Source organism: Tenebrio molitor, chromosome 1 (genome assembly GCF_963966145.1).
Source record: "Tenebrio molitor chromosome 1, icTenMoli1.1, whole genome shotgun sequence".
NCBI lineage: Eukaryota > Metazoa > Arthropoda > Insecta > Coleoptera > Tenebrionidae > Tenebrio > Tenebrio molitor.
In genome coordinates this window covers 11486202-11502357 of record NC_091046.1, presented here as the reverse complement: position 1 = coordinate 11502357, position 16156 = coordinate 11486202, and the positions used below count along the sequence as shown (strand labels likewise).

Genomic DNA, 16156 nt, shown 5'->3' with positions numbered 1-16156 from the left:
TTTAATTCTAGGCGGGCAATTCAAATAAATAATTCGGAATCATAGGTTCGTTTAATCGCCAAATGCAAGTTCTTGAAATAAACTAACATCGCAACTGTTGTTGAAATTCGTGTCGGTCGAGGATTGTTCACTCCTTTTAAAATCTTGTGGGATAACAATTTCATCATAAAAGTGATCTGCGTTCTGTAACGAGGCCCATCGTTGGGCAACCTCTGGTCTCAAACTTCTTCGAAATACCATGCAATGCAGATAGGATAATTTTTCATATTTGATGCGAGAAAACCCTAATTTTGCTAAAATAAAGCGCCAAGACTTCATTATTTTCGCATTTGCCCCAACATGTTTTGAATCAGGGGTGATAATAATTAGAATACCTTCTCTTTTCAATAAACAGTAAGCTTTTTCACAACATAAATGTCTTTGTTGTGGTGAAGGTAAATATTCTAACAACAAACTGAAAACAATTACATCAAATGACTGTTCTTGTAATTCCCTTATTTCTAAACTATTTACATCACAAACACTAGTAGTCAATTTTAAGTTTAAGAAATCACACTTGTAAACATCATTAGTGGCAGGAGCAATGTCTACTGGAATAACATCGAAACATTTATACTTTTTGAAAGGGTTGTAACAACTACCCACATCTAAAAGTCGATACTTTTCAAGTTTTAAATCCAGATTAAACTGACCAATTTCCATACTCATTTTATTAGCGACTTCTGTTTCTCGTTGTCGGTGCTTTGAAATTTCCTCTTCCGTAAAGTATCTTTGACAGAAGTTGTAGATCCATTGCACCCTGGATACAGCTTTCGCATTTTTCTTATAATTCTCCTCCCAATGATAATCTGCAAGGTCTCGCATTGCTGAAGCATATTTCTTTAAGTTTTCTTCGTTTTCGCAATGTTTTTGCCATGCTTCCTCCACGCCCAAAACTTTTGATTGATCTCGTAGATGTTGATGCACAGATTTAACAAAATGTGATGAAAATAGATGTTCAGATGATGCCATCCCACATTTGTTTGTTACCTCATTTTTAAAAACTGTTTGCTGTACAAACTTTGAGGTTAGGTTTAATCTTTGAGTAGATTCACAAAACCCAGATAATTTGCAAATCGGCAAATACAATTCAACAGTATCAGCTGTCATGGCTTTAAATTTACAATGTCTTATCAAGCTTTAATGGGTTTCGTGAATAACCCCCTTAATAACTATCAAAATACAGGCTGTTTGATAAAAAAACGCCTCAACCCATAACTTTTTTATTTATTATCCGATTTCAATGAACAAAAAAACCGAAGATATGGTTTTTCATGCGCTACGAAGCAGCCATTAAATAATTTTTTTTTGGCGTTATTTTCAGTAGCTTACGATAGTCAACTTTTTTTTTTTAATAGACACATGTAGTTTTTTAGGCTCAGTCTGATAAAGTTTTTTTTTTTTAATCTAACGATGTATTAAAAATTATCGTTTGGTTCATAGCTGACTGAAAAAAAATAAAACAATTTTTAATTGTGGTTCAGTTTATTATGAAATTTTCAAGTGTGCCGTGAAAAACAATTGGAATACAAATAGCAACAAATGTCAAGTGTGAGTTTGAAAATTTTCAGGTGCAATCTTGAAGAGTTTTATTATTATTTTCTTGGAAAACATAAATAATAATAAAAAAAAATAATTTTTTTTTATTATTATTTATGTTATTACGATTTTTATTACACTCGAACATAAAATAATAGTCAAATGACTGCTATCCTGCATGACTGACAATGTTATTTTATACTTAAATAAAAAAAGTTTAAAAAAGCAGATGAAAACTTCTAAGCTGACGTTTAGATGACATTTATCGTACTTTGTATTCCGATTGTTTTTCACGGCAGTCTTAAAAATTTTATAAGCTGAACCACAAAAAAATGTTTTTTTTTTTTTCAGTTAGCTATGAACCAAATGATAACTTTCAATACATTAGATCCAGAAAAAAAAACCTTACCAGACCAAGTCTAAAAAACTACGTGTCCATTTAAAAAAAAAAGTTAACTATCGTTAGCTATTGAAGATAACGCCAAAAAAAAAAACATTTTATGGCCGTTTTGTAGCGCTTGAAAAACCATCTTTGATTTTTTTGTTCATTGAAATCAGGTAATAAATAACAAAGTTATGGGTTGATGCGTTTTTCATCAAACAGCCTGTATACTACTCAGGGTATTTTCAAACGCAAAAAATACATTTATTATAATAAAGAATTTTATTTAAAGATACAATTATTCCTGTTTCTTTACTTTTTGCTTCTTAGCTGGTAGAGGCTTCTGCGACCTGAGGACGGCACTAGCTCTACGCAAGGCAGCCTTGAAAAAAAATCATGTTAAACAAGAGTAAAACATTACAGTTAAAACTTACTTTAGACAAATCTGTACGGTACTTGTTAGCCTTGAGGAGTTTCTCCAATTTAGCCAAAGACCTTCTAGGTCCTGACTTCATTGTCCTTTTAACAATATTTTGTCTGGGCTTGTTCTAGACAGTTAAAAGTTTAATAATGTACTAACACACTGTCAGACTTTTAATTACCTGCTTATTGGCTTTTTTGTAAACAACAGTAAAACCCTTTTTGTCAGGGGCATCTACAATGCCTACAGTTTTCTTGTGGACTAGTCCATTATATCTGTACGAACTTAAGTTTGTCAGATTATTTGGTTCCTGAAAACGTATCACATGTTAATTACCATTCTTCAATACTTCATAATTTAGATATGTAAAGTATTTTAATCAGTTTTAAAAAGTAATCGTCACAACTTTCAGCGATCTTGGTGGAAAAATCATCATTAACTATCTAATACCTACAGAATAAAGAGAAAAAATTACGTACTTACAGTACTGAACGGTTTGCCGATGTTACGCTTTTTCAAAAGAAAAGCGTTGTTGTTCCGGATAATGCTCCAAACTAAATGGGCAGACATGGTGCTCTGGAAAAACATGCACATACAAATAACCGTAAAAGGTTTAAAACATTAACACACGCTTTTGCAATTGCAATTACGATCAACTCCACGTGGTAATTATTACTAGTTTCAAAACTGAGGTTAATCTTAAAAAAATCATTTCATTTTGATGTGAAACTCTAAATACAAAGTTAAAAATGTTTATTAGTCAATACGTATTCACATTTAAACATATATTTAGCTATTTGAAAGAATAATCTGTAAAAGCACCTACCTGCAATCAACAAACTGGCAGAAAGAAAATATGGCGGACTTTGACAAGAGGAAGTGGAAATTGTTGTCTATGAAATTGATAATACGATGGCGCCCTCTGTTATTTGCGGGAAACTTTAAATGTGGGATAGTTCATAGAGTATAAAGTCGAGTTTATTAGATTGAATGATTAGATCTTAGCACGGATGATCTTAGATCATTACTAACCGTCCACCAGATGAAGAGTAAAGTTAACAGAGCTACCTTCTAGTATTTTCTGCTATATTTGCTTGGATGGAGGCTTTGATCGTTATCCGCAAGGGCATTTGATAAATTTTTATGTTTGAGAGTTAGGTACTGCAGTTACATTTACAATTCTACATGCTTTACTTAGGTATTGTTGCATTTTATACAAAAAATACTTCCGATTTCATGTTTACACGACAATATAATTCATGTATCACGTGATTATGAATGATCCAATGAAAACGCGTAAAAGGTCCTTAGTTGCATGGCTATCACAGCGATTATGAAAAACAAAAAAAATATTTTCTTATTTACTTTCGTCGTTACGATTTTTGATTGAAATAAATTTGTCAATTTGACAAATAAATGAATAATTTTGTATTTCATTCATTATATTGTCTCATCGAATATAACACGTATAGGCTTTGCCATTTCTATTGAAACACCACCTGTTGATTGACAGTTTGGCAACGCTGCAAATATGTTTAGTAATTTTTTGACTATTATTGCCAATCTTGATTTTTGTTGAATGTCATGTCATATTTGACTCAACGCGTCTTTCATTCAATTATAACCCAATAATTATCAAGAATTTATTGTTTTTTCGCGAAAATAGAGCAAAATAGAAAAAAAAAACGAGTCCTTATGGGTGCTGACATGAAGAGAACTCTTATTAAATTATATGATAAACTGCATTTAAGTCACCCAATGTGGTCAGTCGGAAAAATTTGTGTTGAAATTTCAGAAATCTTTTCCGTAAGTTAAAAAAGGTGTTTTTCTATCATTCTAAAAAGCGTCAGCGTCTTCAGCTTAGAACGTATTTACTAACATTTGCTAACATTTAGGTATAACATCAAAATTAAATCCCGCACTTTTTATCACACGCTACTTGGCACATGCGCCTTGAGGGGACACCTTAAATTATTGTTCTAAATTGGAATTAATTGTAACTTTGATTTTCATCTCTTCAGCTAAACTTTAAGTGCAGTTTTATTTGTTATTAATTATTATAACTCATTTAACTTTAACAGCAGAAAAGTGAGGTTACGTGTTAGTTTCGTCGATCCTCTGTGGTTTCAGTATAAGAAATATTCAATAAAAAAAAGCATTTCAGCAAGTGTAGTTTATTAAAATACTTAATACATATAAGTACATTGAAATAAACCAAAATTAATTATTTTTTTGCTTAAACTTTTCCCCAATTCATTCAATTATGAGTTCCTCAAACAACTGATTTTTTTTTTAATCCTTACAATCTTATCCCACATTGCCTATATACCCCCATTATACCAATTTCTTTTTCCAGATATGTATCTGATATTACCGTCTACAGAATTATCCAATCACACCTGAGAGGCGAAATCCTTCAAGATTCCAAACCTGGCGCCAATCCTTTGATTTTGTAATTTCCTTGTTCATTGATTAAAATTCTTTGAGTTTCCCTTGGGTTTTACCTTCCATCTTCCAGCAGGAACACTAACCACGACAGATAACCACGCAAAAAACCACTCACTCACATTTGTAGTGGTAGGATTCGCAGGCGTAAAATTTTTAGATTTCTATTGACATTTATATTAAATTATTATATTTATTAAGAATGAACGATGCGTCGACGAGATAAATAATTGCTAAATGTGTAGTTAGATCATTGATTTATCAATTTATCATACTTATTTTGACAGTGATTTGCTTTGACGTTTTAGGAACTAGAAAATGTCAAAATTTCAAATTTCTCACTAAAAGCCGTTTTACAACCAACCGAACCTGTTACACATTGCTAAATTTTAGAAAAAATCCAACAGGTGGTGTTTCAATAGAAATGGCAGAGCCTATAGTATGATTAATCAATCATCGATGATATTAAATTCGTGAAATTGAAGCAGGACATTTCACTCATAATATCATCGATAATAATCATACCACTTGTTATACATATTATGATTATACGCGGTGATCAAGAAGGACTGTTTAAGTTGGTGACACTGGATCGTATTTTAAATCGTATAACAGGGGTGCGTTCAGAAATCGTACCCAGGTGCACCTAGGTCGCCATGCGCCGTTCGTAAATTACCGGTAATGCAGACATGGCCATCTGTCATGCGTTCAGAATTGTTTGGGTGATTGCCTGACGGTGTTCCCAAGTTACCATGCTCCATGAGTGTGGGAAGAATTGCCGCACATGCGCAATAATAATAATAAACTGTCAATTCACCGTCATTTTGGCGCCTCAATAATAAGCTGGGTGGCTAAGTCGCTAAGGACTATGTATTGCCAATTTGGTGATTTTTTTGCCTTTACCTATATTTTTCTAATTTAATAAAATAATATAGGTTGAACGGAGTAAAATAATGTAATATTTGTTTTAAAAAGTTTATTTGATTTATATAATTTTCTTCAGTTTATATTTGTTTTAAAAGGCTTATACAGTGAACGGCAAAAGTATGGAATAAATTCATTAAAAATGAAACAAAATTTTTTTCATCTTTGGACAGGTCAATTTTAGTTTTTAAAAATACATATTTTAATACAAAATAAAATTCCAAGCAGTTATTTGTTTCCGAGTTATGACATCATCGATAGTTTTTTTAAATGGAAACCCCCAATAGAACAACTCCCACTCCTACCAGTACCACAAAATTGCAACAAACCGTTCACAAATGTGATGTTGCCGCGGCACATCTCGGCAATGACGTCATAATCCTTGGGTGTACCATTACCTTACCATTACCTATTCCCACAGCACATTTCCGAACGCACCCCAGGAGTAACTTCCGGTTGTTGGTGGCTTGTCGTTAATGCTATACCTATATCAGATATTTGTCAAATAAACCAACAAAACATATTCAGTTACAGTGTTATAAATAACCGAATCACAAAATTTTCTCAATTATACTGCCAACTTAAACAGTCCTTCTTGATCACCCGGTATTTTACTCATAAATTTTAACCTCCGATACCTACAAATTGCAACAAATAACAAGATTTTATTTATAATTTTTCTGCAAACAACTATATAAATAGGTATTCTTAACATTTACCCAACCCCAACCCAATTAATGGAATAATAACGCTAAATAAAGATAAATAAATAAATAATAAAGATAACGTTAAAATGTTTTTGTGTAATAAAAATTTTACATTTTTTTCGAGCAAATCTAATGGGTTGTTTACGACGTCATCATCGGTGTTGAAATAACCACACCAAATAAAGATCTTTTTTGTTTGATTTGTGAGTGAAAGTAATTGGCCATTTTGATTTTTGTGAAAATTATGAACTTTACAAAGTAAGTATGGAAACGCTTTGGTCATTATTGCGGCTGAAGCGCGTCGTTGGTAGATAGAACGATTTCCACACCGCGAAATTCCCGATTCCCGCACATTTACGGCCAGTGTTCAACTGCTACGTGATCTTCAGAAATTTAGTTCTCAAACTCAAGATCTGGAACGTCCAAGAAAAGCGTGTTCGAAGTTGAATCTGATTTGAGCATATAAAGACTTGCTTTACGTGTTTTCACACTTATTGTTTTTTGCACTTTACAAGAACAAGAAGTAAATCCTTAACTACATACGACTTTACACTTTACACGTGATGGTGTGTTAAACATTAATTAATAGCACTCATGTGTGGTTTAAACGCGCAAACCGTTCATGTGCGCAAAATGTTCAAATAAGTGTGTACCTACTTAGGTACCTTAACAAAAATTCTCATCGTTTATGAATGACAGAAAATTAAAAATTCAACATACTTCTTAAAGGACAATAAGAATTTTGAAATAGGACATAGAAAGAGTAAAAGATATTTCAGGTGTGTCTCTATTTTGAGGGGCTTTGTTTCGTACACCACAGACGATTTATTATTATTATTCACGAACAGGAACAGAGAGAAACGCTAATATTTTTCTCATGTGCAAAGCAAAGCAATACAATGTACCTACCTAGGTAATCTTTTTTGATCCGTATTTTGAATTGTTTTTTTCAAAATTTTGTAGTAAAAGTCTTCTCTCAACATACAATTTGTTGCCTGCAACGATAGGCAATAAACAAAAAACCGAAACCTCCACTTTCCAAGATGACGGCCGTAGCACAAGGTTAATCTTAAAGGACTGTGCTAAAACTTGTTATAAACTTCGTCCTTAAATCGTCAAAGTCATGGAAATTGACTGAAATCCCTTTTTGTTTTAATAAATTGATTTAAAAAATTCTTTCGCTATAGATCGAGAATAAAAACAATTTTGAAAAAATATAGCATTTGACCCACGTTGCTAATTAATTTTTTTTGATTTATGAAATGTAAATAACACGAAAAAACAACATCATTTATTTTATAAATTAAAAACAAGTGTTCGAAATTGAAGTGGCGAAACAATTAAAAATTTAACACAATTTAGTTGTCTTACACTAACAAATCATCTGCAGAATCGCTACTTAAAGAATTTTCTGGTGGTGCTCTACAAAAAGGACAATAACCCTTTTGAAGCAGTTGCAGTTCAAAATCGTCCACATGAAATGCCTGAAATGAGATGTTGATCCGTACTCGTGTTATATTTTTTTTTAAATTTAAGTACCTTGAAACAACAATAACACATTGTTATTTGCAGCTCTGGTAACAAGTTTTTGAAAAACTGATACCGCAAAGGCGGATTCCACTTGCAAATAAGTACAGAAGTACTTTCCATTGCTAGAAGTGTTTTTCGGTTGACAGTCACAGGGAAATAACTTCCATCTCCAGCGCCACTCTAGAAACACAAATATTTTTAAAACTGTTGTTTCACCATGTAGCATTCTACAGGGTGTAATCGAAATACACGGAATTATTTTAACCACGAGCTTCATGTAGAACTCGGAAAAAATATTTAAAAAATTCTATGTCAAAAAATAAATTGGCATTTAATTTTTGAAGTACAATTTTTTATAGTTGCTATTAGTCTTCTACGTTGTCCCACAACCTCGCAGGTAAAATTTCAGCACATTTTTAAAATACACCCTTGTATATCATGTTTTATAAATATGTACATTGTACATTGGCGTACATTTTATAAAATATGATATACAAGGGTGTATTTTAAAAATGTGCCGAAATTTTACCTACGAGGTTGTGGGACAACGTAGAAAACTAAAAGCAACTACATATAAATAATTGTACAGTTCGGGACACGGGGCATCATTTTTCTGTCACTTCAAAAAATTGCGATGTAAATCACTTTTTATTGTCAACGTGACATTCAAAAGTCAAATTTTGAAATTTATTTTCTGTTCATGTCAGTCGCATGTCAGTCATTGAGGTTAATAATAATAAGCCTATTTTACATTTTTTGACGTATATTGACAGTGATGCCCGAAATTCCGTGTCTCGAACTGTACCCCAAAAATTAAATGTCAATTTATTTTTTGACATAGAATTTTTTAAATATTTTTTCCGAGTTCTACATGAAGCCAGTAGCCCGTGGTTAAAATTATTCCGTGTATTTCGATTACACCCTGTATAATCCTTATTAAATTACATCAGTATTTGAATTTAAAAAAAAACAATACGAATACAAATGATTAATTGATCAGACCTCAAAACCACCAAGCCTAGCTGTGAAAGGATCTTTTTCCTCCTCCACCACATCGAGTTGCAAAGTTTCACCACCTTCAGACATTTCTTGTTTCCAATTTTCTCCCTTCACTACATCACTGGGAGGAGTTTCGATTAATCTAACTGCTTCTACATCTGTTATGCCTTCTTGCAACATAAACTCCACCAACGGTAAAATTTCTTCAAATAAGAAACATTTGCGAGTGTCGAACCAAATGAACAAATACTTACCGAAACTTACGTACGAATGTACAAATTTTTGACCACAATTCACGCATCTGTTGCTAGCGCTAGCCAAAGGGTTATAAGTGGAACAACGATAACACATGGGTAACAACTCCTCTGGATCGCTGTACGGACGAGCTCTAGCTGCTATGCTTGCGATCTCTACCTGTTCTTGGAATTTTTGTGGGATTTTGAGAGTCTGTATTTTGTCCAAAATTTGTTTGGCTAATTTATTGGCGCCCAACTTTCTCGCCTGTTTAGATAAACAATACAAAATTGCACTGTTGGTAGTTGAGGAACAACGACAAACTCGTTTATTAGATTAATGCAATGAAAAAGATACAACAAAGAAACTCCTCTAGGTCTGCTGGTCTGACTGGTTTCAGTCATCAGAAATCTGGATATATTGAAAAGGGCTTCTGGCATGTACGACGTAAAAGGTTCTTCCAAATAGCGATGTACAGCGTGGAAGGCGTAATAAATACCAGCCAAGCGTTCGTTGTTTTCAAAATTCTCTAAAAGCTCTTCCTGGCTGCCACTAAAACAATTATTTATACAAATTCTAGATAATAAAATCTAATACAAAATAAGAAAAATTGTTTGAAATATGAATTACTTTTCTTTGGCCAAGTCTAAAAACTGCCGTGACACAATCCAGTAATAATAACCGGCGTCTTGAAATCTGGATTCACTTATGGCATTTTCTATAAGTTGTTGCAACACCTTGAAGGCCTCTTCAGGTTTGCCGGCTTTGTAAAAAGCTGCAGTAAAAGGAATTGTTACACCAACATGTACATTTTATCGAATCAACCTTTTTGAGCTTGAACAAATTTGTCATTTTCGGCCAACCAGTGCGCGTAAGGTACATAAACCAATGATTTATACTGCGGTTGAGTTTGCACCAAAGAAAACGCTTGCGACCATTCTTTGGCCTCCACGTGTAAAGATAAAACCGCCGCTGAATCGCCCAGTCTCCGATAAATTTCCGCCGCAAAAGATGCCTGATTTAGACGTTTAAGGTGTTCAGCGATGGCCAATAAAGACGATCTTTCGGCTTTATCTAAACGTCTTCCGAGTTCCGTTAATCTGAAATATAAAACTATATGAAGGAAAAAAGAAAATGTGACGTGATTACTGGTCCACCCATCCTTTCTCTCCATAAATGTCGATCGCCGATTGGGTGTCTCCTACGGACAAGTACATTTCCGCAGCCGCTTTGTGCTCGTTTATATTTTTGGCCCAATCCGCTTTTTGGCGAATCAAGTCAGTGTTGTCGCTGGAGCCCAAATATTCCTGGAACAATTCTAATGTGATTCATTTATTGACGCTTAAAAACTTTTAAAACCGAAACAATTCACCCTGTCGTCTATACCTGTGCCAAATCGAACATTCTCAGATCCGTGTACATCGTCAGAGCTTTATGTTCCTGTCCAGATTTCTGATACAATCTCGCGGCCTCTTTCAGTCTCCCTCTGTGAGCATAAATATCACCGATCATAGCATCGCGGTTCGTATCACCTTTCTTTTGTTGCTCCTGGAACATCACACCAGTGATTTAATTCAATTCTCATACAACAAACACCCACTTGTAAATCTTGTATCAGCTCCAAATACGAAAAATCTTGTAATTTGATGAAAGCCAATCTGGCAATTTCAAATTCGAGGGATTCTAAAGCCGCGTGTCCCAGTTCCTCCCAGTCGCCATCAGTCACTCCTACGAACCAATCTTTAAACTCTTGATTTGCACACGTGTTTCATTAAAACCTAAACAAGCAACTTTGTACGCTTCCTCGTACATTTTCTTATCGATATATTGATACATAGGTGCGCTCAAAGGCAACTCAAGTGTCACCATCGACGAACCATTTAAGCAAAACACTTTGGCTCCTGACAGACCCACAACAAACCCCATCATTTTTTGCCGATGAGCTGGAAAATCCAACACTTTGATTGCCAAAGACCCGTTTCCGCTAAAAGCAATCATGTCTTCGTACAAATTATTAAAAGCGACGCTGTTGGTGCCAGGTTCTTGGTAGTACAGTTCGCCGGTCTTTGCGTGGAAAACTTGAAGCAGACCAGTTTCGTCGACCACTGCTAGCTTTTGTTTTTTCTGACTTAAATCTAAACATCTGATTCCATCACTGACTGTGACTTTAAGCAGGGGGTGGATATTATCTAAATGAACCTCCCAAACCTGAAGAAAAAAAAATTACTAAGAGTTATCGTAAGATGAAAGTGGTACTAACTTGACCGTTTTTGAGACCCAGAATGAGCCCTTCTTTGCCAGGAGGTCCCCCAATTATTTTGATATACCGAATGGGACTGTCAAAATTCCATTCTTTCTCGTTTTGGCCAGAGAAAAACATGCTCTGCAATTTTTTCTCCTGACACACGACCAAATGCTCTGTGCACACCACCAAAAGGCTGCACTCCAGTTTTTGAGTGATCTTTTCTTTTGCTCTGTAGTGCATATCGTTTGCGTCATTGGAGTATAATTCATAAATGACCACTCTCTCGGGCAGTTGCACCTACAGGTTCGCAAGGAATTAAATCAACAAAATATTTTAAAATGAATTCCAAATATTTTTTTTACTGAATTAGAACATTGATTAAATGTAATAAGTAAGACTCACGGCAAGCCGGTGCTTGAAAATAGCAATTTTCTTTATCAAATCTCTGCATTTAATTCTAACTTTCTGCTCTGTGATGAGATGCTGTATGATAACATCTGTCATGTTTTCTCTAAATGCGTATCTCTCCTTGTACAACCCATGGACCGTGTTGAAAATTAACTGATAATAAGCTATGGTTCCATCTTGACACCCCATGGCCTAAAAATGAATCCACAATAGACAGGAGCAATTCTTTCAAACGGGTTCCCACTTACAACAAAATTACCATTTGGGTGAGCTGCACAACACCACACCCAAGCATTTTGTTGGTCACCAATCACATCAAGTTTAATGCCGTCGCGAGTGTACATAACGCAGGCTTTATTTAAACCGCTAATCAAAATATATTCGCCTTTAGGGAAATAATTGACTTTCAAAGCCTCATATCCAATATTTCGTTCTTTCCCTACTAATTTACCACCTAAAGTGTAGAACGACAACGTCTTATTCCAGTCAGTAACACAAAGAGTGTCAGTTTGATCGTCTTTATAAGTACTCCAGGAGAGAGCCCAAATCGCGGCGTTATTAGAACGCTCAATTCTGCCTTTCTCTTCCCCCAACTTGTTTCGTATCGAAATGACTCCATTATTGAGACCTAACGCTAGATACTGACCGTCGTTTGTCCACGAGCAGGCGTTAATCTTTATATTGGTTTTATGTTTTTGAACAGCTTTTTGCTCAGAGCTCCAAAACGCAAAATCTGTGAGGGCACATGAGGCAAGTTGATGCGACAAAGGATTGAACAAGATGCACTGGACTGAATCACCGTGACTATACTTCAACAACCCTTCAAGTTTACTCGACCATATTATTACAGTCTTGTCCGCGCTACCACTTGCAAATTTTAAACCGTTTTTGGCATACGAAACACAGTGGACTTTGTCTTTGTGCCCCTTTAAAGTTTGAATTAGACTACCATCACAAGTATCATAAACTAAAACGTGATTGCCACTTGCTACTATTAACTGTGTACCTTCTGGATTAAAACATAAATCATAAATACTGAAAAGAAATTATGTTCTTTGTTACTTTTATACTTGGTAGAAGATGTGTCTACTCACGTTTGACCCTTTTTGTCGTTGTCTTGCACTTTGTCGGCCCATTTTGGTACGGAACGCATTTTCACAAAAATATATTATTAACACAAATACACGAAAAAAAATATCATTTGCTATAAATTTACGCCGGAATTGAAATATTGCAACTAACATTAGACATGATTGTCGGAATTGTGATTGTATACATACAAACTTTGTTTCCTAGGCAACACCTGTTGACACTGTAACAGCTACGCATTATGCAACCGAGAATACAAGAAAGTGTCGTAATTATCTAACTACTGGGTTTCATGTTCGGCAATAAATCCACCTAATTTTTCTATTGAAACTGAAAATAAACTTTATTTTTTATAATTACTTGTATTATCAATTCTAATGCCTCCATCTCGTAAAAAATATTTTAATTCTCCCTTCCTAACAATTCAAATTAAATGAACTTTCAGTCTTTAGGATTTCTGAACATCTGGAATTTGTATTTGTCTAATATTCCATACATTTTAAAATTGAATTAAACGATCATTTTGCTATCTTAATCCTAATAATTGAGATATTTAATTAGTATTCCCTCAGGCCACAATTAACTCACGTTCCTGTTGTGCCAAAGATAAAATGAAATTGTCCTTTACAAATCCATTTGACGATTAGATCGCTAATTTTGAAGATGATAGGAAGTAAATACGTGCCTTTTATACAGGGTTATTCTAAATGATTATAGTCGAAGCAAGCCATGCCCATGTAATAAAATTTTTGCCGCCTCACTGTGAACTGTCAATTTTCGTCACTGTCATCGTCATTTTTAGGTGAAAAGTACGGTGATGAGAATTTTATTTATTACTTTTTAAATTAACGATTGAATCTAACAATACTGAGTTGTTTAACTCCTCTGTGTGTATTCACTTTATTATTTTGAAAATTTTTATATGGAGCGACAGCCAGACATTTTACATTCAGTTTTTACGCCAACTTGGACTATAATCATTTAGAATAAATAAAAATTGAATATAAAAAGAGAAGGAATAGCAATTGCCAAAGAAGAATTGTCAGTTTCGATATTGTCGATTACTGCCATTTTAAATTTTTTCTAAATGAGACGTATTGCTGGCTGCATTTAAATTTCTTTAGGGTCGGAAACTTACGTAAATCAGTCTGTATAGCCAAGGAAAGACAGAAGTGGCAGCAATTCGTAACTACCCTATGTCCCAAGAGGGAATAATGGGATTTACAACTACTACTACTACTGTCATAAATCAGTACTTCTTTTAAATTGAAATTCAATAGCTGAAACAAGCTTCTGAAGGACCAGCTTATTAAAGAACAATCGTAAAATTCGATACTTTTGATTCGACATGCAAATCTGGATGACGAAATTCAGGTGCCAACGTTCGGCTTGTATAAAGTACATAGTTTGTTTTCAAGTCGGTATCACTCAGAAAATAATTTTTATTTTAAAACGAGAGCAGTGTTCAGTAACATTTTGAGGGTTCGGAATTATTTTCGAAATGTTTATTTTATTAGCCAAGCCATGTTTCAGTTTAAATAACCCTGCAACAAACAGAGCTTAAATATTTAGGCTCAGTGAGACAGCGGACATGTAGGTATGCTCACCTCTCGCCGAATATTTAAATAAATTTGTCATTTCCTCTGCAAAACAATTAAAAGTATTTCCACCTTTTTGTTACGTATGTATATGTTGTATTGCAACTACACACACCAGAGAAGTATAATTGGAGCACTCCATATAAAAAAAAACGCCAGGTTTTTAATTTGAATAAAATAAACATTCTTGTATAATCGTGGTTTGAAGGTCAAGAGTTTTGTACAGAGATGGCAATTTCAGATAATAATTATGCATAATGCTTTCTTAACAAGTCATTACAAATCCTGCTTAGTTTTTATTAATACACATCTAAATAATTTGGAGTGGTTTTCCAACAGTTTATTCTCAGGAAAATTTTGGTATTTACATATTTAATTATATGGATATACATTTTTCGTTCCAGTAAAACCTCTAATTAACCCGTACATGGCTTAATCTACCCAGTCACTGGGTAGAGGAACGTTATATCGAAATAGGGTTTGCTCCTAATGATTGGAATTAACGCAAACTTTGAAACTAATTCGATTTACTAGAGCAACTGTTTTATTTCGCGAAAATAATATCGAGTACGATATGTAAGTACACACATGTAATTTTATAGAAACTTTTCAGGATAAATTAAAATTTGCAGAGTGCACGAGGAAGATTTTCCTGAATAATTCGACCGTACCAATTTTGCTCGGTGGTATTTTATAAGTGTCGCCTTTCCAAAGTCTTTTGTAATTTAACACTTCGCACAATATTAGTGCTCTCAGAAAACAACCCCTAAAGTTGGCCGTAAATAAACGAAAAAAATGAAAAAGCACATTTGTTTTTTTACCAAAACGTGTCTGTTTATGTTTTTCTCTAAATGTCTCGTCTAAATTCTGGCGGCTTTTAATTGCCTTTTTTAACGTATACGTACATAGATGGTTTTTTATATGTGGCTACTTACCATACTGGTCTAGATCGTTAAATTTGAGTTCAGAATTTAAAATGGACAAAAAACCATTATATAATGGCTATTATAATTTATAAATACCGAACACTTCATATGAGTTTACGAAAATTCTCTTTCTTTCTTCTAATTAATTATTAATTAAATTAGCATGGCTACAGCAGGCTCCACTGATATGGTCAACAATAAAATTTTAATTGATTCTAAAAGTGCTTACTATTGACACATTCATTATTCATGTAAGCTACAACAAAACTGTTAGCATACAAGTAGATGATGCCGATAATTTTATCTAAATAGTTCGATCTGGAATTATTTATAAATCTGTTTAATCAAAATCTACGGATAGGTAATAAATATTACAAAAATTAATTATTAATCTGAACAAATTTTTCATCACAAATTAATGCGTTTTGGCATCATAACCATTATAAGTTTATAATTATAAGTAAAGTCAATTTAATATACATATTTGACTGAAGATATCTGAATCAGGCTCAGTTAATAAATACTGAAAGAGCTTGGGCAAGGCTTATTTATTTTCAGTTTATTTGAGATGTATTAATATTTAAATTTTCAAAGTTCATTGTATGTATGTACCACAACAACAGTTTTGCTTTCACTTACTTTTTACAAAATAGAAAATACTAGCTGACCC

The 16156-nt window shown here is 33.8% G+C and overlaps 3 protein-coding genes across 3 annotated transcripts; all 3 read right to left on the bottom strand.

Moving 5' to 3' along the window:
* Positions 1-32: 32 nt before the first annotated feature.
* Positions 33-1258, bottom strand: Samtor (S-adenosylmethionine sensor upstream of TORC1). The gene is made up of 2 exons (XM_069059224.1): positions 705-1258; positions 33-647 (listed from the first exon to the last, which is right to left on the bottom strand). Exons 1-2 carry the CDS (start codon positions 1147-1149, stop codon positions 52-54), a joined length of 1041 nt encoding a protein of 346 aa, XP_068915325.1. The 5' UTR covers positions 1150-1258; the 3' UTR covers positions 33-51.
* A 965-nt stretch (positions 1259-2223) lies between these two features.
* On the bottom strand, positions 2224-3270 carry RpL28 (ribosomal protein L28). The gene is made up of 5 exons (XM_069054350.1): positions 3208-3270; positions 2865-2957; positions 2563-2691; positions 2395-2508; positions 2224-2342 (listed from the first exon to the last, which is right to left on the bottom strand). Exons 2-5 carry the CDS (start codon positions 2949-2951, stop codon positions 2259-2261), a joined length of 414 nt encoding a protein of 137 aa, XP_068910451.1. The 5' UTR covers positions 2952-2957; positions 3208-3270; the 3' UTR covers positions 2224-2258.
* Positions 3271-7733: 4463 nt separating this feature from the next.
* On the bottom strand, positions 7734-13204 carry Oseg1 (intraflagellar transport protein Oseg1). The gene is made up of 15 exons (XM_069047585.1): positions 12968-13204; positions 12122-12908; positions 11868-12065; positions 11481-11762; positions 10999-11428; positions 10821-10948; positions 10607-10768; positions 10370-10527; positions 10046-10320; positions 9851-9995; positions 9578-9772; positions 9241-9515; positions 8990-9189; positions 7997-8167; positions 7734-7941 (listed from the first exon to the last, which is right to left on the bottom strand). Exons 1-15 carry the CDS (start codon positions 13024-13026, stop codon positions 7825-7827), a joined length of 3582 nt encoding a protein of 1193 aa, XP_068903686.1. The 5' UTR covers positions 13027-13204; the 3' UTR covers positions 7734-7824.
* Between the last annotated feature and the right edge of the window lie 2952 nt (positions 13205-16156).

Bases quoted from the DNA above. Each gene is read 5' to 3' on its own strand.
- Samtor (XM_069059224.1), bottom strand. From the start codon at position 1,149: ATGACAGCTGATACTGTTGAATTGTATTTGCCGATTTGCAAATTATCT. The intron at 648-704 runs GTATGGAAATTG...ATCGACTTTTAG, and splicing joins AGAAGTCGCTAATAAAATGA to ATGTGGGTAGTTGTTACAAC.
- RpL28 (XM_069054350.1), bottom strand. From the start codon at position 2,951: ATGTCTGCCCATTTAGTTTGGAGCATTATCCGGAACAACAACGCTTTT. The intron at 2,692-2,864 runs GTAAGTACGTAA...ATACGTTTTCAG, and splicing joins TCGGCAAACCGTTCAGTACT to GAACCAAATAATCTGACAAA. The intron at 2,343-2,394 runs GTAAGTTTTAAC...TTTTTTTTCAAG, and splicing joins ACCGTACAGATTTGTCTAAA to GCTGCCTTGCGTAGAGCTAG.
- Oseg1 (XM_069047585.1), bottom strand. From the start codon at position 13,026: ATGCGTTCCGTACCAAAATGGGCCGACAAAGTGCAAGACAACGACAAA. The intron at 9,516-9,577 runs GTATCTTTTTCA...AACTACCAACAG, and splicing joins CCTAGAGGAGTTTCTTTGTT to TGCAATTTTGTATTGTTTAT. The intron at 9,190-9,240 runs GTAAGTATTTGT...TCTTATTTGAAG, and splicing joins ACATTCGTACGTAAGTTTCG to AAATTTTACCGTTGGTGGAG.